A 24,493-nucleotide genomic window follows, 5' to 3' on the forward strand; every position below is an offset into this window, starting at 1 on the left:
GCAGTTATTCTGTTAAGCAACAAAGGCAGAATTAATAGCCACTGGGGAGCAAAATGATTGGGAATGAGAACACAGTGTCACTTCACCTGAGTTCTCCGAGAATCCTAGAATGTGCTACTTTAAATTTGTAGAAAAGACATCTTTTTCCATCAGCAGTGTTCCCTGTTTAAATAAACTCCACGGTCTAGAAAAGGGGTTTTGTGCCCACTTGGGAAGTGTCCAGTTTCTCAGCTCTGGGACTGCTTTTTCCATTCTGAATGCAACCATATATCAAAGGGAGACAGGTCTGAACTTCTGTTGAAACCATTAGGGTGTTTTTGCAAAAAGGGAATCCAGGTCCCTTTGATGTGTGCTAGAAAAATTCCCCTTCCTTTTATAAACCCAGATCAATGGTTGGCGGTGCAAATCTCCTGTGAGCGTCCCGGCCCTGAATAAAATATTCCCTGGAGGCAGAGCAGTGCTGCTGTACAGCTCGGTCAGATTTCTCACCAGTATCTTCCCCTTCTTGTGTTTGGGTTGCTCACATTTCTTTTTCTTCTGTCCCTCTCTTTATTCTGGTATGGAGGGAAGAGTCCTGCTTTCAGATTCTTCACTTCTAGTTTTTAACAATTTTCCCTTTTTAATTAGAAAGTGGATATGTTGTTTATTCTGTTCTCTTTGCCAACATCTGTTTGTTCTTTGGTCACCCAGTAAATTCTTCATCTTAGCTTTGGATGGGTGGCTCCTTTACCTCCCTCCCTTTTTTTTTCTCTCTTCCTAGCACTTCAGGATTTCAATCTGCTGCATTTTTTGGATTATTCCTCAAATACATAGAAGTGTAGCTTCTGTGTAGCTATGACAGTAGAGCGACATTAGGGAAGTCAGAGCACGGGCACTGACTCTGTATTAGACCTCGCAAGTCCCAGGTGAATGTATGGGCAGGATGCTCTTGGGTCTATCCATTGCAAACTCCTCCAGGAAAAAGTCTCTTTCTCAGGTGTTCATGTCCCCAGTGCCAGGGCAGCAGGGCCCTGATTTCATTTGGAGCCTTGGGTCACTCTGATAGTAGAAGCCATAACAGAAGGTCTCAGTATCTGATCACAATGTTGACATGGCCCAGGCCGCCTCCCTTGGTACCTCAGTCCAAGGGTGGTGAACACCTATTGGGAGAGCCTCAGATGGGAGTGCCAAATAGGCTCATGTCAGGTTGGCTTTTACTTCAAACCCAAGAGTGAATTTGACTACTCAGAAGTACATGGGGATCCCCTTGGAGTGGCTGTGTCACTGCAAAGGTGGCAGGGATCGGGGATAGCTGTCAGCTTCAAACAGCTCAGGCTTGCACACTCCTTTCTGATCACAGGGCAGAGCAGCAGCTTCCCAGCTTGTCTCCGGAGGCGATGCAGACGAGTTCAGATTATTCGTAGTGCTCCACTCTTTATATTGAAGCACTTTGGTGTCTCACTCCAGACGTGACAGAAATACATCCTGGTTCTCTGACGCTGTTTCTTGTGGGACTTGCTGTTTTTAGTAGCTGCTGTCCAAATGATGATGGTAGTGATCAGGCCCAGTTTTGCTTAACTCATAAGCCAAAATAATGGCTGTTATTAGGCTTGAAATGGTTTTGATCTACCCCTTGCTGGCTGTGGTGGCTGTAGGTATGTGTCTTTTTCCAGATGGAATCCAGCATCACCATGACTTGCACGGATGGGAAGTGGAACAAGCAGGTGGCCTGCGAGCCCGTGGACTGCGGTGTCCCAGACCAGTACCATGTCTACCCAGCCACCTTCAACTGCAGCGAGGGGACCACCTTTGGCAAGAAATGCTCTTTCACTTGCCGACCTCCTGCTCTTCTGAAAGGTATCGGAGGGTGTCTGTGCAGTGACCTGGGGATAGCTGCACAGCTAACACAGACTGTTCCTAGTAATATATGTTACTGTTGCTGTTGTTTTAGAATTATTCGTGATATTTTAAGTATGAAGAATTATGAGACTCTATGGGAAGGTTTATTTATATTAGAAGTTAAGTTCCTTTGCATCTCTCTATTACCTTCCTTTGACCTTTCCTTGATCACGGCTGGCCAGGCACTAATGACAGTGAATATTGCTTCCATACAACCAAAACATGGAAAAGTCATGGGGATAAATCAAATTGAACTCTCTCATCTTCTTTCCCATGCCTTCTCTGTTTTCTCTGTCTGTCTCCCTTCTATGCCTCCTCTTTGTATTTGGAAAGGCAGGAAAAGACTGAAAAGTCCCATGTCCCAGTGGCAGAGTCTCCCATCACTGTTTTTCCTAATCCACCCATCACCTTTCTTCTTTTCCACACTCATCTTGCTCTACCTCTGACCTTTCTCTCCTCTTCTTGTTTGGGACTCTACAATTTTTTTTTTCTTAAAAATAACACACTCTGCTGCCTTCTTTCCTTTTCTCCCCCATTTTCTTCCCTGTGCTTTTCTGCTAGCATCCCCATCATCTCAGCACCATCAGCTCTTCTGCTCACTGGCACATTACCCTTTTTGATCTGGTCCTCAGGAAACAAGAAAAGATATCATTGTTAATTTGAAAGAACATTAGAGCCAAATTAACTTGTCATCTTGTAGTGGAGTAGTCTTAACTGCTGTTGTCAACTCAGGTACAAATGCTCTATAAGCTTTTTTTGTACATGGGGTATCACCTTTTCTGCTAGGATTCATTGCAAACCCCAGAAGACACATGGGAAGTATTCTTCACTTCAGTGAACGGATATGTTGATTTCTTCATATATAACCAAATTGCTTAATTCTTTTAACTCCGACTTAGGAGAGTAACCACAAGCAGCCAACACACAGTGAAAGTTAAGACTACTCAAAGGGGAGATTTTTATTAAAGAATTCCCTTTTTCTGTTCATACTCTCAGAGGGTCATCTTCAACAAGAGGTATTTTTCCCTTGAAAATGCCTCCTTGAAAATAATGATATTCATCATGACCAACAAGAGCTTCTGCTGATGACTCTGGTGGGGGTAGCTGGAGGGATGATAACCAACCCCCATGTCAGGGGGTGCGGCTGTGGTGTGTAGCATCACTTCACTTTTGTCCAGAAACTCTGTGAGCTGTGAGGTAAAGGCACCATTTGGTGTACAGCCATCGGTGATGACTAATAGATATTGCCACTAAGGTTCTGGAGAATGGCGTTCGAATGACTCATACCTAATTCAATCACTGACGTCATGACAGCCACTGTTGGTAATGTCACAGCTTATCACTTTGCAGTGGCAAGTATGATATCACCACGGCTGGTCTGCAGAACTGCTGCATGAGTCAGAGCAGAGTAGCATGCTGGTGCTCTAGAAAAGAGCTCCCTTCTGCACAGAATACCTCTGCAATCATCTGCAGTTGGGGAGGGGAGAGAGAAAGCAGGGCTGATTTAATGCGGCTTCTCTTATCTTTGTGAGTAGGGCAGGAGGGCTCCTCCACATACTTTCCTGAGCCCTCCAGAGCCTTTTGTTTTCTTCTTCTTTGAATTCCAGCCTCATGCCCCGGCTCTTTTCCTTCCCTCTCAGAGAGATGGCATTGCTCTGGGGTTAGCAGTTTGTCAGTATTATTTTGGATAACTCCGAAGTTGGCTTACTGTTGAAAATATGCCTTGTGAGTTGAGAAGAGTTCCTGCAGCAATGCTTGGGGATTTCAATAGAGTATTAGGGATTTTTGAAGGGTTAGTGGCTCATAGCTGTGCTTTGTTTCTTAGGAAAAGCTTATTCCTTTTCAACATACAGTATAAAATAACAAAGAATGTAAAATACACTGAGACTAGGCTACTTTTAGCTTAACCTTCTGAAGTCAAGTAGGTCATAGCAGAGGCAAATAGATCTATTGTACCTTTTACCTTTGAGGTGCTGGCCAAGAAAGCTTCCTAAGGGAAATGAGTCTCTAATGAGTATTATGAATCGTATTTATCACAGTAGTCCCCAAGGACTGAGAGTCCCCAGCTGAGAATGGCTCCTCATTGTGTTGGAGTAGTGACTCTAATACTAACAGATGCTGCTCCAAAAGGCTCGAAATTGAAATAAAAAGGGTAGATTCAGGGAAGAGATATAACACAGAAGCAGAATGAAGAATGTAATGGCACCAAACCCTCTGTTAATGCCGTGACTTTGGTGAGGAGGGGGTTGATGTATGAAGCAAGCTTCTTTTCAGAGAAGAACAAAATAAGGAAGAGAAATACAAAAGATTACAAAGACAGTGTGGTTTCCCCTATGCTATAGCATTTCCTGAATAAGCACTGTCTGCCTGTCATCTGAAAACAGAGTCCTTAATGATTTAATGCCATCATCTAGAAAGAGAAAATGCATAGGACATATGCAGTTGAATTTGTCAAACCAGCTGAGGTGGCTTTTGATATATTACGGGTGTAATGACATTTAAAAAAAAATAGTCTTGCTGAACATTGTTAACTTTTCTCACTGTTCTTAGGAAACAACAGCAACTTGACCTGCATGGAGGATGGGCTGTGGTCCTTTCCAGAGGCCCTGTGTGAGCTGATGTGTCGAGCACCATCCATCGTCCCTAATGCAGATCTCCAGACTACTCGCTGCCGAGAGGATAAGCACAAAGTGGGCTCGTTTTGCAAGTACAAATGCAAACCAGGTTACCATGTCCCTGGATCCTCCAGAAAAGCAAGAAAGTACGTGAAAGAGTAATACCATGCAGTCAGCACGATTCAGGAAGCCATGAGTTAAAATTATTTTGGGAAAGGGATGGGCTGCTTATAACAGACTGTATGTGCTGTAGGGAATATCACTGAGCAATTCCTTCATGCAGATAGTTGCACAGTTTCAAGGGGATTTAGGCACCTAGCTCACTTAGGCTTCTTTGAAAATCCTAACGAATGCACAAAAAACAGACCTTACCTTAGAAATACCCCTTTGATATGCAGCCTGGGGAGTCCCCTTTGAAACTCTGCAGGAAGGGGTTAGTGCTATCGTATACTTCTGACTCTGCACAAACCCACTTCAAACCAACCACAGCCCACAAGCCTGGGAAGCAGAGTTTTTGGGAGATGTGTCCAAGGCCAAAAGAAGAGTTTAGGCTGGGCAGCTCAGTGTTGGCTTTGCAAATAATCGTTATTTTTGCACAGAGACCTCATGACGCAGATTCACAACTTGTTCCCCAAGCGTTAAAAGCTCAAGCACACCCATCCCCTGCAACCTGCTAGTAGAGCTCAGAGGCTTTAGAGGCTCTTAGCTGACTCAGCCACTCACTAAATGGTCTTGTTTTTTTCTGCACAAAAAGGAGAGCCTTTAAGATCCAGTGCACGCAAGACGGCACGTGGCTGCCGGGCGCTTGCGTGCCAGTTACCTGCGACCCTCCGCCTTCCAAGTTTCACGGGCTCTACCAGTGCTCCAACGGCTTCCAGTTCAACAGCGAGTGCCGGATCAAGTGCGAAGATGATGACAATCAGTCGGTGAGTCTCTCTTATCCAAATTATCTTGGCCCATACAGGCGTGGTTTTATCGTATGTTCCCTAAGGACCATGATCTATGGAGAGGCCGAGTGCCATTGAGCTCTTCTGAGACCAGAGACAGAGAAATGGAGAAGGGAAATACATAATTAAAGTAGAGAGCTACTGCAAAGAGCCTGGAAATATTATTTTTATGATCGTAGTAATGGTATTAACTATTACCCGTAGAGGACTAGCAGTGAGTGACTTAATGTTTCCAGACAATAAGTGGCTGAAAAATCTGCCTCAGTGGCTCTGTGATCTAGCTAGAAAATAAGGAGTAATAAATGAAAGTAAGTAGGATATGAGTTACCCATACTTGTCCTGTTTGTTCATTCTGTTTTACCTTGCTTTTCTCTCCAGTTCTTTTTCTCATTATCATTATATATATGTGTGCAATATGATAATTTAACTTTATAGGAATTACAACTATTCAGGTGAACTGTCTCTGAACTTTCATGTTTTTCTGGCTGTGAAGGTGTCATTTGGCATCAGGGGTCAGATCCTCATCTGGCATGTTGCCTTTGACTTCCTAGGAGCTGTGTTCACTGATACAAGAAGGTCTGGCCTTTAGTACCTTGTTTGAAATGCTTAATTTTCCCCACCTACAGTTTGTGAGATAAATAACTTCTCCCAGAAGTGCTGCTGCTGCTTAATACTCTTGGGAAGAGAAAGTGGGAATGTAGAAGCTGCTGCTACTACGTGTGCTGCAAAGAGCAGGGAGTGCTCTGTTAAAGGCCTTTTGATATCCTTCCAGATTCTAAGGACATATTAAAAGGCACCAACCCTGCCCTGGGGCCAGTGATCTGAAAGACACCTCTGATACCGTTTGGAGCATGTTAAAAGCCAATTGCTGCCCCGGTTCCCTGCCAGGTTGGCCTGCCCTCTTCACTGGGATAACAGGCAGAGGCCTGGGTTTTTGCATCAGGGAACCTGAAAAAGGTTTCCTTGTATAAGACTTATAAGAGGTTACAAGCCTTGTGAAATGAGAAGTTGCATGCCTGGGTGCAGTTTGGGTGCAAGCTCTGGGATACAGCGTCTGTGGCTTTGTGCATCTACCACTTGTTCAGACTGGTCAGCGTGGCTGAAGACGTGTACCACCGCTGCCATGCAGGGTAATGGGGGCCAGCAGAGTAAGGACAACTGGTATAAAGAGTTTGTGTTTGCTTTTAAATGAGCTGAACATGAAGAGGAGCAAGCAGTGGAGTCAGGGTTACAACAATAATGAAGTGAGCTGTGGAAAGTGAGATACAGCTATGTCTCTATTCACTGTAAGGAAAAGTGTATTGACTGTTCAGCTGCGAAAGCACCTTGAGCAAAGGAGCAGATAACATCTTGAGAAAGGGATTTGCAGAGAAAGGTATTTCCAGATATCCCAGCAAATAGACTACAGAAAAAGAGGGAGGACTCCTGGCACAAGCCAGAACCACTTGAGAGGTGTTAATTATTTAAGGATTAAACCCCACTAAGTCTCTCTCAGCTATATAAGGTGATAATGCACATTGCATCCAAGCAAGAAACCCAGCAGGGATTTTCACAAGAGATTTTGCAGGTCAGGGAATGATGGACAGTATGTTACTATAGCAATGGATATCCTGGGATCTCTGAGTACGTTGCAGAAACTATACAATAGTACCCTCAAGCACAGCCAGCTCCAGCAGCATAAATCAGGTTTCATGGCTCACCTTTAAAAATCATGCTTGAACCCTGGCATGCAAATTGCAATGGAAGTGCACCACACTTGCTAAAACAGCAAATTGTGCTCAATTATCACTTAGTGATCTCTTCCTGAATTTGTCATCATGCTGAAAGATCATTACTCAGCTGTACATATGGCATCTCTTAATCACCAGGAACGTAATGGTCATTTGAGCAGGTACCTCCCCTGGCACCCAGAGCAAGGGTCTTCCATTTCTGAATATTGTGCACAAATCATATGAACAGTCAGATCTAAATTAATCAGTCTCTGCCAAACTGGCCCTTAGGTGAGAGTCACCAAGCTGGATCACACCCTGAGTCCATCTGGTCCATTATCCTTTCATATGATTTTCCTATTACTTCTGGCAATGGCCAGATGTCTAGAGAACGGGAGGCAGGTCCCACGCAGTAGTCTGCCAATAAGACCACTTTGCATCTCACTAAACATTGAGTTCATCAACAAAGCTGAGCAGAAAAAACATTAGGATATTAAGGACAAGACTAGCACTGAAGGCTGCGCAATCTTCCACGCCGGTACCAGGGGCTTGTGCCGATCCCTGTGCAAAAATGGGTGCGGGTCGTGGGGAAGAGCTCCTAAGAAAAGTTCAGCAGCCCTGCTGGGATCCCAGCATAGAGAGCACACTAAAGGATCCCCAAAGATATCCAGCACAATCTCCAAGAGCAGGGAGAGTAGATTGCAAGCAACATGCCTGGCATGTAAAACGGGTGAGGAGAAGCAGAGATCCTCCATGGTTCTCCCACCCAGCAAGGCCCCCACGGGAGGTTTGGAGCCCAGCCACACCAGACATCCTCCTGTTGAATGTCTCACATTACCCCATGGCAGTTAGGCTCGCAGATCCTGCAGAACAGCTTGCGCAGAAATCCCCAATGCCATGAAGATAGATCTGACAAAAGATTGCCTGTGCACTCCTTTGTTGTTTCTAAAGGGCATGATATTTCCCCTTGGACTTCGATATTCATTCTTCAGTATCATACAGAGAATCTTTTCTATAAGAGAAATGTCATATTCTGTTCCTTGCCCATTCCCACACCAGAGGATTTTTTTTCACCTTTCCACCTGCCTCTGTGCGTGTCTGTCTCAGCCTCTTTGCTTGCTGTCACTCAAGGCAGCCAAGCTCTAAAGAGCACGTTCTGCCCTGCTAAGCATGCCTGCTCGTGTCCTGCTTTCCTTCCTCCTTCAGATCGCCATTGGGGATTCTTTCTTTTTTGAGACAAAGGTGATGCAAATAGTTAGAAAATGGCAAGAGGGAAAAAGTTGTCCGCATTCAACACAAACCTCTCAACAACAAGAAAGAAGGCAAATGGGATACACCAAAAGAATGCACCTTTATCGCCACTGGAGTGGGTCTGTTTTAAGGTAGAGACTTTGCAAGGGCCTTGTGAAGACATTGCATTGCACAAAAGAGGCACGTGTATGTGTTTGTATGCAATGCAGGTTTCCTTTTTTTTTTTGTTCTTTGGAAGAAAACTCCTTCTTGCTCCCTAGGAATGGCAGTCCCAAACAGGGGCTCTTCCAGCTCCAGCAGAACTTTGCTCCCAGCTCAGCTCTGCCCGCTTCTCACTTCTCAGCCTGTCCTTGCTGTTGTTTTTGTGACCATCCTCATTATCTCCTTCTCTCATTCCCAGGGCCGTGGAAGCAATGTGATTCACTGCCGGAAGGATGGTACCTGGAGTGGCTCCTTTCATCTCTGCAGGGAAATGCAGGGCCAGTGCGCACTGCCCACGCAGCTCAACAGCCACCTGAAGCTGCAGTGTGTCAGCGGCTACGGCATAGGTTTGTGAGCATCATCCCCGGTCATCTGCCATGGGGGAATGCAGCTCAGATGGGAATGGGGAGCAGTGGGACAGGAGACGAGGAAGAGGATGGGAATGAGAGGGAGGAAGGAAGGAGCATGTAGTCCTTGAAGTCACTTTCTCCTGTGGACCTGTTTGCCTGAGGGAGAGGCTGCTACGGGAGGCTTTTCAGGGAACTGCTTTTAGGAAACATGAAGCTTTGAGAGGCCAGGCATCATGTAACATGCTCTGATTGCCTGCTCCTTCCAGCGCATCCAGTTTCATTGTGTCCCTTCTTGGCCAGCTGGTTTTAACAGGCAGCCAGCATGCCAGACTATGCCAGAGACACATCTAGTCCTCAAAATACAGGAGAGATTGTGCCTGCATTTGCTCTTACACTTTTGTAATGTCCCCCTCCTTCAACCATGTGCACACACACATGCCCCAGAGGCTGAAAGGCAGGAAGCTGGCAGCGAAGCGCAGCGCAGCGCCAGGGTAATTCAGGTCTCTCCAGAAAGAATATGAGACTAGCTGAGCATCCCCTTTGGTATGACAGTTATTTAGGAGCTGTTATAAGAGTATGTTTTCCCCCTTCCTTCTGGAGTGCCCGGTCATTCTGCATGGGGTGATGACTTCCTGCGCTCAGCTTTGCTTTGCATCACCCAGGCAGAGGGAGGGATAGACTACACACTGAACTGTACACATTATATTGTATTTTCAGCCCCCGTTTTTGAGGTCTTCCTGCTGTAAGACCTCTTCCTTGCACAGACCCACGAGGCCCCTTCCTGTAGCCCCCCTCCCAGCCCCTGCCAGCCCTCTCCTCCCTCTGCCTGTCCCTTTGAACTTGGAGAAATTTCCTCGTTGCGCAGCTCCCTCATTATATTGCAGCCATGCAAGGGACCACGAGCCTCCTTGTGTTCCCTCCCTGGGGAGGAGAACACGACCTGGATGAGATCACCTCTCTGTAATGATGCCAATTACAGATCATATATCAAAACAATTCTGACCCGTTCCTTTCCATAAGTGTAAATAGTGTGGAGCGCGGGAGAGTGAGTGGTGAGCAGGCTGTGGCGACTCTTAATGTGGCGAGGCGTTTTACCCTTGAGACGAGGTTACCTCCCCCGGCCAGCCAGGTTTTTGCAAGGAGAGAAATACCGATTCCTGGTTTGGAGGGGAGCATCTCAGTGATGGAAGCAGGAGGGTCTGCAGCTGCCCACGCAGCGGGTGCCTGCCAGCCCTCGGTCCTCTCCCAGCCCTGCTGAGGCGGCTGCCAGCAGGTACTGATCCCAGATGCAAGGTTCAGTGGGCCTGATCCTGGGATGGGTCCATGCAGCCATCATGGAGGCAGGGGACTCATGGGCCAGATCCTCCACGAGAGTGTGGCTCTCGCTGGAGAGGGAGGAAGAGCTCGGCGAGGGCACAGCGGCCATTGGCTTTTATCCTCAGCAGATGGAGACATACCACACGCTTTGTTAGGCTCGCCCAGCCACCACCTTTTGGGATCAGGTTGTTGGGATTTTCTTCTCTTCTTTGTGTTTTTGGAAGCCTGATAGGTGTCTTTCTGAGAAGGCGCTCTCCTGCCACTCACTTGCAATGGGGCTGGTGTCAATGGGCCTCATCCAGCGGGTCCGTAGAGCCGCTACCACGTGCACTGGGAAAGCAAAACAAACCCCAACCGCTCCCTGTCTTGCTGGCTCAACAGCCCAGGTCTGCTTTGCTCCTGCTGACTCCTCCATGTGGGAGTACGTGAGAAGGCAGAAGCAGGTGGGGAAAATAATAGCATCCAGTCGTGGTCACTATGAATCCCACACACCTTCGGTAATTCCTCAGACACCTAATCTGCCCTTCCAGGCTGAGGTGTGTGTTGAACCAAAGGTTCAGCTCTCCAAACCAGCGTGGAGATTAATTCCTCCCCCAGCGCTGATTGGAGTGCAGAAATCCTAATGACATGTTTGCAGCAGCTGTGCCATTCAAGAGTGATTTTCCAGGGGGGAAATGGTAATGGTCCAACACACTAGGGCTTACGGTTGTGTCACCACAGGGCTCTGGGATATTGCTGCAGAGTATCGCAGCATGTTTTAATAAAGAAAGGACAGGATTCCCACTGGGCATGACAGTTAATCAGAGAAAAAAGCAGGTTTATGTGTGAACAAAGCCATCATTACCTCTCTGCGTACTTCTTATCAACTGTGGGACTTAGGTGATAGCTCGTCTGCAATATCATTAGGCTTGGTCACCGTCCGAAAGATTATTACTGGAGGTCTGTAAATTTGACAGATCAAACGGTAGGTTTTTGTCATGTCATAGGTGAGATGAGTTCAACAGCCTCTGCTTAATCAGTCCCATTGCTTGAAAGAGCAGTTGAAATGGAAAAAACTTCACATTTTCTTGATAATCTGAAAGTGCAAAACCTGACTCCCTTCTTGGAGTTCATAGCCAGCGAAATACCTAGATATGCAGTTCATACAAAAAGGCCCTGGAATATCTGCCACCCACACGGCCTCCTGCTGAGATGCAGGGCTGTACTCAGCATTTCATGTGTGCCTAGAAGATATGTGATAGTTATGGTTGACTGCTAATTGCAATTTAGGAAAAACGAGCCCTAATCCTGTCCTTCAGCAGGAAGGATGCTGAAAGAGTCAGAAGCTGCTTGCTTTATCCTTTAGCTTTATCCTCTCCGTGTTTCGTGCAGGCGCGGAGTGTACCACCTCATGTCTGGATCACAGTCACGAGCCCATCCTCCTGCGCATGAATGAGACTGTGCAAGACATCCAGCACTGGATGAACCCTCAGAGAGTGAAGGTCAGTGCCTGACAATTTCACTAATTATATCCCTTGTTGCGTGTTTATGTGCAGTGAGTGAACAGCATTACCTGTGGTTCATTCAATGAGGAGAATACATGGGGAATTCTGCCTTTTAGAAAAGAATTCCTGATTTTTGTTGTGTCTTTGCCTGTTATTCTGGTGACGTGATGGCTTTCTCTCCAAGTTGCTTTCTCTCTGTGATTTTGCAGTGAAAGTCAGTTCAAGGTAAAGGCCCCAAATCAGCGTGCTCAGATCCACCCAGCACCTACAGTGGGTCTGATCTGGAAACATGATTCATTACACAGGACCATGTGATGGACAGTGAGAGAAAGGGCACTGGCCAGGTTTTATTGTCTTCCTCCTGTTCAGTATTTTGCATTCTTTGGGTGGCAGGGCTGGATTTCTCTGTACTGCTTTTGGATGACAATACCCCTGATACAGAGGGTATTTCACTTCCCGAACCAGCAGAGCTGGCTGAGTCCTCCCCCCGCCCCTTCGCCCGCATGCAAGAGATGCCTGCTCAGCACAGCCCCTTCCAGAGGTCACCGCTTCTCCCTCCTGACTGCTGCAAACACACAGGCAGCATTAACCGCTCATGGCACTCCATACTGTGTGTCCTCCAGCGCACGCCGGCATCGGTCTGCCCTGATGGGGACATGCACACCCATGTACAGTGCCTTGCACACGCGCTCACCTCTGCACACACATGCCACTTGCAGCAAATAGCTGCTTGGTTTCATGCCTACATTTGGATACAGTGGGAGACGCACTTACCTACCTCTTTCTGAAAACCTTCATGCCATCTACACAAATGTGCCCTCCTGCCTAGAAATGTGTGTAACTAGGCGCTTGTGCCTACGCAGTATTTCTGCAGGCGTAAAGGTTTATCTGGACATGCTCAAGTGCACGTCGGAAGACACTGGCACATCGCGTGTCACCAGGCTGCATGCAGGTTGCTGGTGATGCTTGAGCAAACACTGTCGGCTTTTACATGCTTGGCCCTGGCTTTGCAGGAGTCAGTTTTAGACACTTGAACTCCATTTAGGAGGAGAACAAGCAGCCAGCACAGCCCCAGCATGTTCTGAGCAGCTTTGACAGTCTATTTGCTTCTCTACATGCCTAAATATGTAGCCAGGGTTTGGGATTTTTGAAATCTGGCCTTGGCTGTGGATAGCAAGCTGCTTCAAAAATCTCTGCCACTTTATACTTCCCTATTTCACACAGAGCAATAGAATAAATCCTGGAAAGGGGTGGGGAACCTAAGTCCAGAGAATACGACAAGCTCGCAGTGTCCTTCCCAGCTTCCCATTCACTCCAAATGCCAAGATTATATTACTGCCTAAGCCTAGGCTTTGCCAAGTTTCTGGCATGAAACATAAAGAAAGCCCCTATCTCTGCATTAGGGGCAATTTCTCACTGGCCCTTTCCTGAGTGCTAGACTTTAAAGTGTTTTTTTAATTCATGGTGAAATAAAGTGACAGCTTCCCTCCCGTTCTGTGCTGTGCTCCTTCGTTTATTGATGCGGGTACACAGGGGTAGCTGTAACGAGTTTTATACCTGCAGGTCTCTGGAGGGCTCATTAGGCAGCAGGGAAAACATATAGTAGCAAAGGGGGAGATGAGGGATGGAGGAGAAATCATGGTTTCCAAGAGTACAGTGGTAAAGAAGACCTTTTTTGCCCTGATGGTGAGGATTTTGCAAGAGTTTTAGGCTGTGAGCAGATACAAGTTCGGCCCCACAAACACTTTGGAACTAGAGGGTGAGATTTGGGCTTGAAAATTTGTGTTGGGAGATGGAGGGGAGCCTTTAGGAGACAAGCAGGATGATGCTGAGACACAACGGAGGGGATTTTTTTGGTAGCTGTAAAACATCCATAAGGGGATGTCACCCACAGGGAGCGGTGCCTCGTGGGGTGCCACTGGGGAAAATGCTGCTGCTGGTGGAACCAGAGAGACCCTGGAGAGATAGGACTGGGGTGCCTTAGGGGAAGGTCCCCATGGCAATGTGTTATATATCGTTAATAACACGTGTCTCTATTTACTGTCAGTGACAGCTTGCTGTTGTGCCATACAAGTAAAGCAAGCAGCTGGTTGCATTTACACGGCAAGTCTTTGTGGATCTCAAAGTACTTGAATGACGCAAAGGAAACACTTTTAGTTACTTAATTTCAGGCACAAGTAATGTACAAATGAGTGCAGTATGAGAAGCAGATAAAGACAGGACCAATCTCTGGAGCTTACCTTTGAGAGGACAGGCACAGATAAAACATAGGGAGAGACAGGAAGAAAAAAAAAATATTTGTGTGTAGCTGCTCAAGCAACAGCTGTTATGGAAGCAAAGTGGGAAGAGGGAACCATCCCTCCTCTGGGGGTTGTTTAGAGCAGAGCTGTGCAAATCACTGGATTTTTTGGTTTGCTGGAAGTTCTGTCAAATTAAAAAAAAAAAAAAGTCTCCTAATCAAAGTGACATTTTTGCTGTTGTGATTTTTGGTGAACCAAAAAATTGGAGAAAAAAACATGTTGATTTGAACATAACTTAACATTTCATTTCCAAGGATTTTTTTAAACTTTTTGTTTAATGAAAATGAAAAAAAGAATTTAGAAATTAAATGTCCTCTCAAAGGAACAAAAACAACAGATATTTCATTTTGGAAAATGTCTAAATATTACTGTGTTTTTCAGAATTGGTTTAGGCTGAGTTGCTTTGTTGGGTCTGGAACAGTTTGCTGAAATCAGTGCAAGTTGGCAGTGTCTTCCAAATCAGTATTTTCAACAGGAAAAAAAAATTCACCTGAAATCTTCTGTGTGTCTCTTGTTCTGCAGTGGGCCGTGTTCAGAGCAGCCATTGCTGTTCCCATGATTTCCCATTTACCGTGTGCGTGCAAGGGGCAGCGAGCTGTTGAAGACATCTATAGATAGAGCTGCCAAGGCTGGCTATGCGGGCAGTGGAGAGAAAAAAGTGAAATGTCTCAGAAAGACAGCTTGACAGCTCTTTCCCACTAACTGCAAGAGAAACAGGGCAGACACCTAATTTCTAAGGTTGTCTGAATTTGGGTCCTTGCCTTTGTGCTGAGCAGGAGCAGGCCAAATACTGTGCATGCATGAGATAGCGTTGAAAGGGTCGGCATGCCCTGACTCTGCCTACTAGCAGGGCTGAGTGTGGCCCTGGCCTCTCTGCACACCTGGGATGCTGCCTTACTGCTCGTGATGTGGTTTCCCATATGCACTGCAAGCCCTGGGATTTTGGATGTCCAGAAGTCATTAAGGGGAATTCTCCTTAAATACTCCCCTATTCTTTTAAGCTTTGCAGTTTTCCTCCTTCCTTCGCCTCTCCTCTTTCTGTGAGTGTTGCACTCATTTTGCAGGCAGAGAAACTGAGTCACAGAGCAGCGAAATGACTTATTACAGTGTGGCAGCTCAGCGCCTGGGAAGGCAGGAGTTCCCACCCCGTCTATAGCTACAGGAGGAAACAGCCACAAAGTGCCGTGTCTCCCCTCCGTTGGCAGCAGTGGCCGATCCCCTCGCCACCTCGACATTAAGCCCACGGTTAATTGTCATATTCGTTTAGTGCCTGAGGAGAGAGTGAGCTGAGACAAGTAGATGCCGGTCCCTGGGCTTTAGCCCTGGGGGACACTTGACCCATCTAAGGTGGAGGAGAGCTCTCCACTGGCCTCTCTTGGGGAAACCTAATCCCCTCCGCAGCCCACAAATGGTTGACATCATTGTGTTAGTCCCACCATGGGAGGGAAGCGCCGTGACCGGAGAAAATGACAGCTTGATTTGCTTTCTTGGCTCTTTGTTACCTACTGTGGGAGTGCATCCCAGCTTCCTCTCCCTTTGCAGCAGATGGAGTCACAGCCACCAAACCGCAGATGTAGCTGGATGGCGTTTCTGGGATGGGGACAGGACCAAAGTCAATACGCCTGGCTGAGCAGCACAGCCCACATGGGAGGGCAGCTGTGTTGCAGAAGCTGATTCATGGGGGGAGCCGGGGCCATGAGGGTGGCATATGTCACTGCAGCAGCTTGGAGCACGTGGCGGCACGGGGAAGGGATGGGACTCGCAGAGGCAGCGGCCAGATGGGCTTTATCCCCCATGCACTGCCTGGCACGTGTCAGATGTGATCCTTCCATCCACCTCTTATTGCATCCTTTGTTGGCCTTGTGAGTCCGCCTTCCTTTCTGTGTGCACTGATGCCATTGGATCCTGGTCACGTCCTGCAGTACTGCTGCCTATGCCCTTCCTTGCTTGTTTTTTATATGTTTGTTTATCTCAGTTGCCCCAGGCGCTTTTGTGCCTGATAGCACTGCAAGAGGCAGGAACCATGCCCAGCAACCTGAATCATCCTCAGTTTCTTAATTTTCCAAACCAAGCTCTCCCTCTATGAACAATCTGTCTCCTGTCCCATTTAACCACACACACGACAGCAGCAGCTTGAGGGTACAACAGGCTGGGTGGTGGGAATTCAGGGTTTGGAAGACCAGTAAGAAGAGTCAGGGCCATGGCCCATGGCCCTTCCCTGAGCATACTCTGCTTCCAGCTCTGTGAATGTTAGCTCCGGATTGAATTCAGCTGGAATAGCTCTAATGGTATCCGCTAGCCTAGCAAAGTATCATCTAAGGAGAGGGTGAAGTACCTGGGACTAAGCCGTTAGCAGGTACCAATCAAGACCAACGTGAATGTCCCACTGCCCAGTGATTAGTCTAGCACAAGGTCAGCTGGCTTTCCTACGCTATGGAGAGCGGGCCGGGGCTGCACTCCCTTTTCCTGGAGGCTGTCCAGCTGAAGGCTGTGTAGCCCTTGGGATTGAGATGACCTTGAGTGAGAGCTCCAAGGAGAGCACCGGCCTAGCAGAGACTTCACCTTTCATCCATTCCTTTAAGAGAGGGTGCTGGGTTTTTAATACTGGGAGGATCAGGAAAGTAGTCAGTGCATCTTCTGTAAGGGATTGCTCTCACTTGGAAACCTCCTTTCTTAAGAGACTGTTTCAGAGCTATTTGGCTCCTTTTGTTAGCTCCAAATGCTCACACACATTCACACATATCGAGAAGTTTTGTAAATATTGGTGCCTCTTACCAGGGGAATGCGAGATGCTCTTTGGAAGAGCATCTTCTACTTGCCGTCTGGCTGGCCTTGGATACGGGAGGCAAATGCCTGAGTTTTGCTACTTTGGTTTAATTCTTGGGTTCAAATGCTTCCTTTACTCTCCCCCCTCCTGGTCTGTTGACTGGCCTTATTTTTTTGAAACCTAGAAAAGTTTCCTTTCTTTTCCCTCTGAAGTGCAATAAACAGAAGAGGGAAAAAAATTAAAAAAAAAAAAATCTCACCATTTGTGGCAGGCAACAGCCTGGAAATCTCCAGTTGTCTGTCAAGAGTGCGCTGGGGGAACGTCTGACACCGCAAGGCCCCTGCACCTTGCAGCCTCCCTCACGGGGGATAAACAACGTCCTCCCCCCTCACCCAGCCGCTTCTCCGCTCACACAGACGGGCCCTGTTGCAAGGCAGGTGGGGCAAGCTGGGCTTGACTAATAGTGGAAAATCCAAGAGCATCGGAAAGATAAACAGCCCAACTCAGATAGTATAAAAGTCCTTTTTCTAGCACACACCAGGTAAGCCTCAAATGACAGAAACTGTAAAAACATGCTGAGGTTCCCCTGCAGATGGATTAAATTAGCCCTCAAATAAATAGGGGAAGGGGTGGCTTGTGCATCAGGTCTTCACAAATGTTAATCCCTTCCTTCCCCAGGCCTCCATCCAACCCCAACCCCTGCCCTTGGGCAAGTGCCTATGTGTTCATCTTGCCCAACTGGACATAGTAGTATTTCATCCATGGACAATAACCCAAAATGAATGTTGTGCCTGATGTCCTGGTGAATGGATGGGAGTCCTATCTCCTAGACCTCCAGGGTACTGAGCCACCACCTCCACTGACTGGCCAAACTTTTCATCCACTCTTAAAATCTTAAGTTTCCATATCTACAGGCAAACAATGGCTGCCCTGGGTGTGTCATCATTGAGTAGGCTGGCCATCATTTTTGCCCAAACCTAGGCACTCCAGAATTTATTATAAATACAGAAATTATTATAAAACTTGTCTAATGTGGGAGATGATGCTGTCCTTTCTGGGGGTTATTCTGAAGGCACGTAGTGGGAGGTGCTTCCATTTAAGATCTAAAGGATGGTGTGAAAATGTATCTGAAAGTCCACTTTTAGCATCTTCAAAAAGCACAGATATGATGGGTAGTGAAAGAGAACAATGTTTTGCAGCACCAAAGAAATCCCTCAATTAATTCCTAAAATGTTTCCCCCCTACCCCAGAGCAAGACAGTGGACCTGTGCCTTTGCCTTTCACTGCCACGTTCCCCCACGAGTGAAATATTGGACATGACATTTTAGGAGAACCTTAAATATTATTTTAATCTCAAATGTTCTGTTATTGCAAGTGTCAAGTCCAACACTTCTTGTAAATACCTGGAGGACAGCCAGGTTCTGAGAACACAAGAGGTGTTAGGAATTGAACTTCATTGGTTAAGTACAGGAGAGCCATAGGAGCCAGCATGCTGACTTTCTGTACACTGATTTCTTTGTCTTAACCTGGTTTTTTTTTTTCCTTCTCCTCCCCTCCAGAGCATTGTCTGCACAGCGGGACTCAAGTGGTACCCTCACCCTTCCCTGATTCATTGTGTCAAAGGCTGTGAGGTGAGCTTTCGCGTTAGCTCAGGTGGTCCATGCTTGCTCTCCTACGTGTTATGGTAACAGTTGCTGCAGTCACTTGGGTTGTAAATGCCATTTTTCAAGTGGGGCAAACAGGCTTTTGCCCTGACTATCCTATCAAATAGACTGTGATCTCCTTCATCAGTTCTGACGCTCAGTGGTGAAATTGGTGGTTTTCCTACAGCCGATGGTTAGGTGACTCTCACAGGAGTTGAAAGATGAAGTGGCTCAACAACATTGGTAGACCGTCAGAATTTCCCAGGATCTGGGAACTTCTGGGAAGTTGCAAAAACCTTCAGTTGTTTTTCCTTGATTTTGACATTTTATTAGAGGGCCAATTCTTTACAAGGCCAGCTAGGCTTTGGGCATGGGTGTGTGCAGATAAACTTTAGGAAAGCCAGAGGCAGAAATTATACCACTGGGTAGACAGCACAGCTGGACAGTGAGAAAATCATACATCCCTCCACTGTGCACCTCTGTCTGAAGCAGAAAAAACAATCAGAAAAATGCAGTTACATTTCAGCTCTGATACATTTTTACAATCTTGTGTGTTATTTGAAAAAAGCAATTATTTTGAAGGATGTTGTTTCTGCTGGCAGCAGTCTTTGAAAAGTCTGAGAAGTCTTAAGATGCTTCCAGTGGTGAAACAGGGCTGGAGCACCTCTCTCAGTGCCATGGTGCTCATGCAGTTTCCATCATGCAAGCCCTCAAGTATCTCACCCATGTCAAGAAGTCAATCCTTGTGGTACCTCTGTAAGGCTGAGAAGCTTTGTGCCCATTTTAGAAATGGGGTAGCTCACAGGCAGAGGGATAGGTGGCTGCTTTGGTTCCGTGGACGGGCAGTGGAAGAGTTGTGTCTTGACCCCACATCTCCTGACTTTCTGCAGCACTGACTGCACTCTCAGCACCCAGTAACCCAATTTTACAAGCACACTGAAGTTATTTGCCTGGCGTGGTAGAACATGGCACAGAACTCCTAAATCTGACACAAAACTAGACTACATTTCTGTGTGACGTGATTTGTCTTGAAGTGAAAGACAGGTTTCCTTTGCATACAAATGTTGGGCCCAAGAGGGTAATAACTCTTCAACAATGTAATAGTTTCTGTCTAGTTGTTCCCTAAATGAAAAGCATTCTGCTGTCAGTGCTTTGAATGTCATAAGCCATCTCACGCATTACATTCATGCAGGCTGGCTAGGCGCCCCTATTCTCCAAAGAGAGCTAAAATAACATCCAGCGACCATTAAGAAATGCCATTCAGGTGCTGATGCACCATTGGGTATCCATTCTCCTGCTGTTTAAGAATAGTTGTTACTGAGGCAAACTTTGCAATGATGTAATAATTTACCAGAAGCCATTATTACTGACATGCTTTTTCTCAGCATTTTCTTCCCTTCCATCATTGTTAATTGCCAGACTGCTCTGCATCAGTAGGAACTTTCTTCTTTTCATCATTCATTCAGCAGTGTCACTGCATCACAATCTATCATCTTGGAAGGCTTTGCCCAGACAATTGATAATGGCCTCTAGCATCATTTTTAGAGCATGATGCTTCCAGGATCCGCGAACGGGCCAGTGTGTGTTCGCTGGCATTAAGATTTCAGAAGAAATGCCATCTTCACCAAGCCTTTTTTCACGACTATGGAAACAGGGACTAATAAGCCAGTAGGTCAATAATACTGGGCCATTAAGCTGATACAGTCCCTAATGTATTAATATCCTTAGCATTAGGGAGGGTTCCCTGAATAGAAGGCTGTAAGCGGGGCATTATTTTACTCTTGGTGATCACAGTGGTAACCCAGACTGCTACTGCAATGTGATTTTTTGTCGCTCCCTAGTGGTAGGAATAGAGGTTTATGAGGCAGCCCCGTACTTCTCAGCAGCTAACTTAGGTGTTTCAGTAGAAAACTGGTCCCCCTGGAGTACCTATATAGTCCTCCAAAAATACAGGAGCAATAAAATACGCATGAAGAGCTCTAGAGACCTCACCCTCCACAGCCAGGCCTCCAAGGTCTTCCAAATGAGGATTTTGGTACCAAATTAGAATAGATGTTATTTGTCCCATTCTTCTTCTCCAACAGACTGACTTGCCTACTCTGTGCCAGTGCAAATGAAAGGCAAATTCTTCCACAAGTTTCTTTTATTGATTTTCCAGTGTTCATAGGTGTAGGGTACAGGCATAGGCATGGAAAATTAAGACTTTCTTGTCAGGCAGGCATAGCCAGGCAATACAAGAGAAACATGGAGAAGCCTACAAAATGTCTTGGGAGGCTGGGCAAAGTTCACGTTTTTGAATATGACCAGGTTGGCATAAAAATATCTCTCCATCTACTTATAAATCATTCTGTTTCAACTCTTAGCATATTAATTAAATTGGAAGGGCGTTTTCAAGTCAAAGTCTTTGCTTGTATAAATAAGTCAATCTCTGTGCAAGTCAATGGAGTTAAGCCAGTTTACAGGGACAGGAGCCTCACCCTGTAACTCTAATTTCCTTGTCAGCATTTGTATTATTTGTGTGTAGCTAAACAAATGACATGCAATGAAGCAGTTAGTTGGTCCTGCTCTGGTCCGATATTGCCATCATTGCCTGGATTTCCTATATCTTGATAGAAATACTTAAATTTGCAAAACATCAGCAGTAAAAGCCTGCATCTGCACCACTCCAAAGTGTCCATTTCAATACTGATGAGCATGGCCATGGCTCTGTCTGGGGAGAGCATGGCAAGCTTTCATTGCTGGTTCTTCAGGTATCTGTCATGAGGGAGACACTGGTACTGCAATTGCTGCAAAATTCTCCCAGGAAACCTCCACAAGCCTCCCCAGTTGCTCTGCAATGATGCCTTCTTGTAGGAAAGTCCCTGGAGTGTTTTTCTCAATGCAGAATAAATGAATTTTCCAAAAAGCAGATAAAATGAGAATGGCCCCATGAGCCTGTGCATGTAAGAAGTGTTACGGAGACTGTGCTCTCTGCTGAGCATCTATTTTTCTGACCTTTCTGCCTAGGATTCTCATACCTGGCATGGGCCTTTTTTAGCATCAGGCACAGTTTTGACTTCCAAAAAAGACTTTTGTATTTACTGACCAAGAGGTCTCCAATGTGTAATGAAAAACCAGACTTCAAGCCTTTTCCTCAGAATCGTGATTATTATTCAGGTCCTGTGTAGCACATAGACTAGTGATCACATTGCACAGACTAGTGACCACATTTTCTTTTTCAAGGTGATTTATGAATTTTACTTAATAGCTCTTCACAACATCCCTCTGAATAATTGCCATTATCCCAGCTCTGAGCTGTGGAGCGGAGGGAGATTACATGTCATGGCCAAGGTCACACACAGTCACTGCTGGTCAGAGAACAAGAGCACGTGGTCCTTGTGCTGAGCTCAGACCACTTCAATTTCTCTTTGTAATATGTTTTGTGCCCTCAATGCTGACACTTGTTGCATAGTTAGGAGAGCTGTGGTAGAAAGTACAGCTATTAAAAGCAAGCCAGTTTTGCTGCTATACATAACCTTCTTCTTATCCCACATAGTTTCGGAAGGTTAGCTTAAATTTTCAAAAGGTGCCACAATTTTAGATGCCTTGATGCTGTCTCTGGGCCTAGTCAAATTAATATTCCTGAAGCGTCATCTTATGTGGGATGTGAAAAGCCAACAAGGGCTCATTTCCCTTCCATTTAGTGTCCTTTTTTTCTGTCTGCTTTGAAGGGAGAGGGGAATAATTATCTCTTGCTTTTCAGGGCAGTTGGTAATGTTACAAACTGTACGTCTCCTTCAAGTCTTCATGTTTTCCTTCTGACATATTGTTACAGGTTTTATCCATGTCTGCGTTCTCAGTCTCAGCTTTTTTCTTTTTCAGCCTTTCATGGGGGACAACTACTGCGACTCCATCAACAACCGAGCCTTCTGCAATTATGATGGTGGGGACTGCTGTGCCTCAACAGTCAAGACCAAAAAGGTAGGGATGCCCCTTCCTCTTTTCCCTGGGATTTCATTGGTGAGTGCTGCTTTGCGTCTGGGAAAATTTTATTTTTGCTAGAATAAGGGTGGTCCAAGGTCTCAGAAGGACCTTCAGTCCAGGCATCAGCTCATCATAGGCACTGAGTTCTTCTTGGGTCATTTTGAAGTTCTCTCTTGATATGCATGTGCATTTTCCATCATAACCCACCTTATACCTATGCAAGGCAGGTTCTTAAATAACATAGTCAGAGGTGTTTGTTCATTCTTGTTGTAAATAATCCCTAGCTTCTCTATAGGTAAAGGCTGGCTCCCTCCAAAACCCTGAGGGATGTTCATCAGAAAAGCTGCACCTACTGCTCAGGAGACCTTGACACAGAAATGCTAAGAAGGGTATATTTGCCCATCCTGATATCCACCTGATGGAAAACTAAAGTTTAGGAGTCATTAGGAAAAGAACAGAGAGCAAAACGAAGGCATCATTGTAGGTCTGTACTTGGATCCGTGTGTACCCACATATGCATGGCTCGCTAACAATCCCATCTCCAAAAGGACAGAGTGGGACAGAGCGGGGTGTGGAACAGGGCAGCAGGGCTGAGCAGAGATGTGAAATATCTTCTGCACAAACAGAGACCACATAGACCAAGACCTGCAAATCTTGCAAAAGAGAGTGGGCATGGTTAGTGGCAGAGATTTGTAAAATTAATGCAGGGAGGATACTTCGGAAAATAAAATCCACTATTTCTTATCACGTGGCAATGAAGGGGTGAAATGGTAATTACCTGGAAGCAGGATTCAAACAAGTGAAAGAAAGTGCTTATTCGCACAATGTGTATTTGAATGATAGGATGCATTGCCACAGAGTACTATTAAGAATAAAAACATTTTTTAAGTAAAAAAGAGAATACGAGTATTCATGGAGGTCAACTTCATCAGTGACTATTAGATGTTGTGATCTGGAAGCAGTTTCTGGCTCAAGAATATCTAAACCATTGACTGCTTGAGCCTGGGGAAGGATCCCTCCACACATCCCCCTTTTTTTATGCTTCTTTTAACAACCATTTCTGGCCACTGTTAGAGACGGGAGATTAGCGATGGAGCTTGTGGTCTGAAGCGGTACAACATTTCATGTGTTTCTAACCAAGATAGATTTTGAACTTTTTTCCCAAAGGAAAGAAAGAAAATTTTAGTCTCTGCCATGTGAGATTTTTACTTTGTCTTCAAGATTCGAGTGTAGATCAGAATGAAGAAAATCCAGCTGTATTAAGTATCTGATGTATATTAATAAATAAAAAAACTTGAGAACAGACAGAAGGAGCTTGAGCTCAGCATATGACATCAACCATTTCACCCGCTTGAGGAAGAAGGTCCTCTTTATTTCAAGAGGAGGGACTGACAACCTCTCTGCAGGAAACAGTCCTTTCTAAGACAGTTTTTGCTGGAGATTTCTTTTCCTTGGTTCAGCCAAAGATCTCTTACCAGTACAGCACTGTGGGCTGTCTCTGGCCTACCTGGGAACACTGGGGAAGGGAAGTGGACATGTCTTGGCAAGTGGAAGGAGTTAATTTCTCCACTGGGGAAGAGGTGGGGCAAGAGGTAGTTTTCCTAAATGTGCTTTTTTGGACACTTTTTCCCCTTTATTGCCGTGTTTCTTTTGTGTGTCCCTGAGAGCCACGTGCTGGGAGGGAAGCACAGGCAAGTGAGCTCCTCTGTTCCCCAAGGGTGGAGTAGGGCATGGAAAGCCCGTACAGGGCTCCCTGCTGAAACGACCACTGCAGAGACGAGCGGCGTGGCAGGCAGAGGCTCGTCTTCAGTGTCATCTCCAAGAAGAGATTCCTATCTCTGGCTGATTTTCCACCTTCTTGGGAGGAGCAGCCCAAGGGCAGGCACAGCTTGCTCGTTGGCCTCTGCCGGGAGGGCAGAGCTGGAACTGGCCGGTAGCTCAGCATGGCATAGATCTTCTCCTCCTACAACAGCCTGTCTGGGAAACTTTATCTCATTGCCTCCAGGCTTGAGAGCAGAGGATGAAAAATCCCAAGTGGTGCCAGAGGAATGGAAGCGTGGTGGCCAGG

General features: G+C 46.1%; 1 protein-coding gene across 2 annotated transcripts in view; it reads left to right on the top strand.

The window, feature by feature from the left end:
• Positions 1-24,493, top strand: part of PAPPA (pappalysin 1) — a 183,562-nt gene that overhangs the window by 142,902 nt on the left and 16,167 nt on the right. For both annotated transcript variants that reach the window (XM_009475824.2, XM_087753259.1), the window contains exons 15-21: positions 1,653-1,836; positions 4,429-4,639; positions 5,248-5,419; positions 8,801-8,948; positions 11,640-11,749; positions 18,379-18,450; positions 22,324-22,422. In XM_009475824.2, the coding sequence (XP_009474099.1) occupies positions 1,653-1,836; positions 4,429-4,639; positions 5,248-5,419; positions 8,801-8,948; positions 11,640-11,749; positions 18,379-18,450; positions 22,324-22,422 (996 nt within the window). The remainder of the gene's footprint in view (positions 1-1,652; positions 1,837-4,428; positions 4,640-5,247; positions 5,420-8,800; positions 8,949-11,639; positions 11,750-18,378; positions 18,451-22,323; positions 22,423-24,493) is intronic.

Source organism: Nipponia nippon, unplaced genomic scaffold, assembly GCF_047370975.1.
Source record: "Nipponia nippon isolate SJK-2023a ecotype South Korea unplaced genomic scaffold, ASM4737097v1 scaffold_16, whole genome shotgun sequence".
Taxonomy (NCBI): domain Eukaryota; kingdom Metazoa; phylum Chordata; class Aves; order Pelecaniformes; family Threskiornithidae; genus Nipponia; species Nipponia nippon.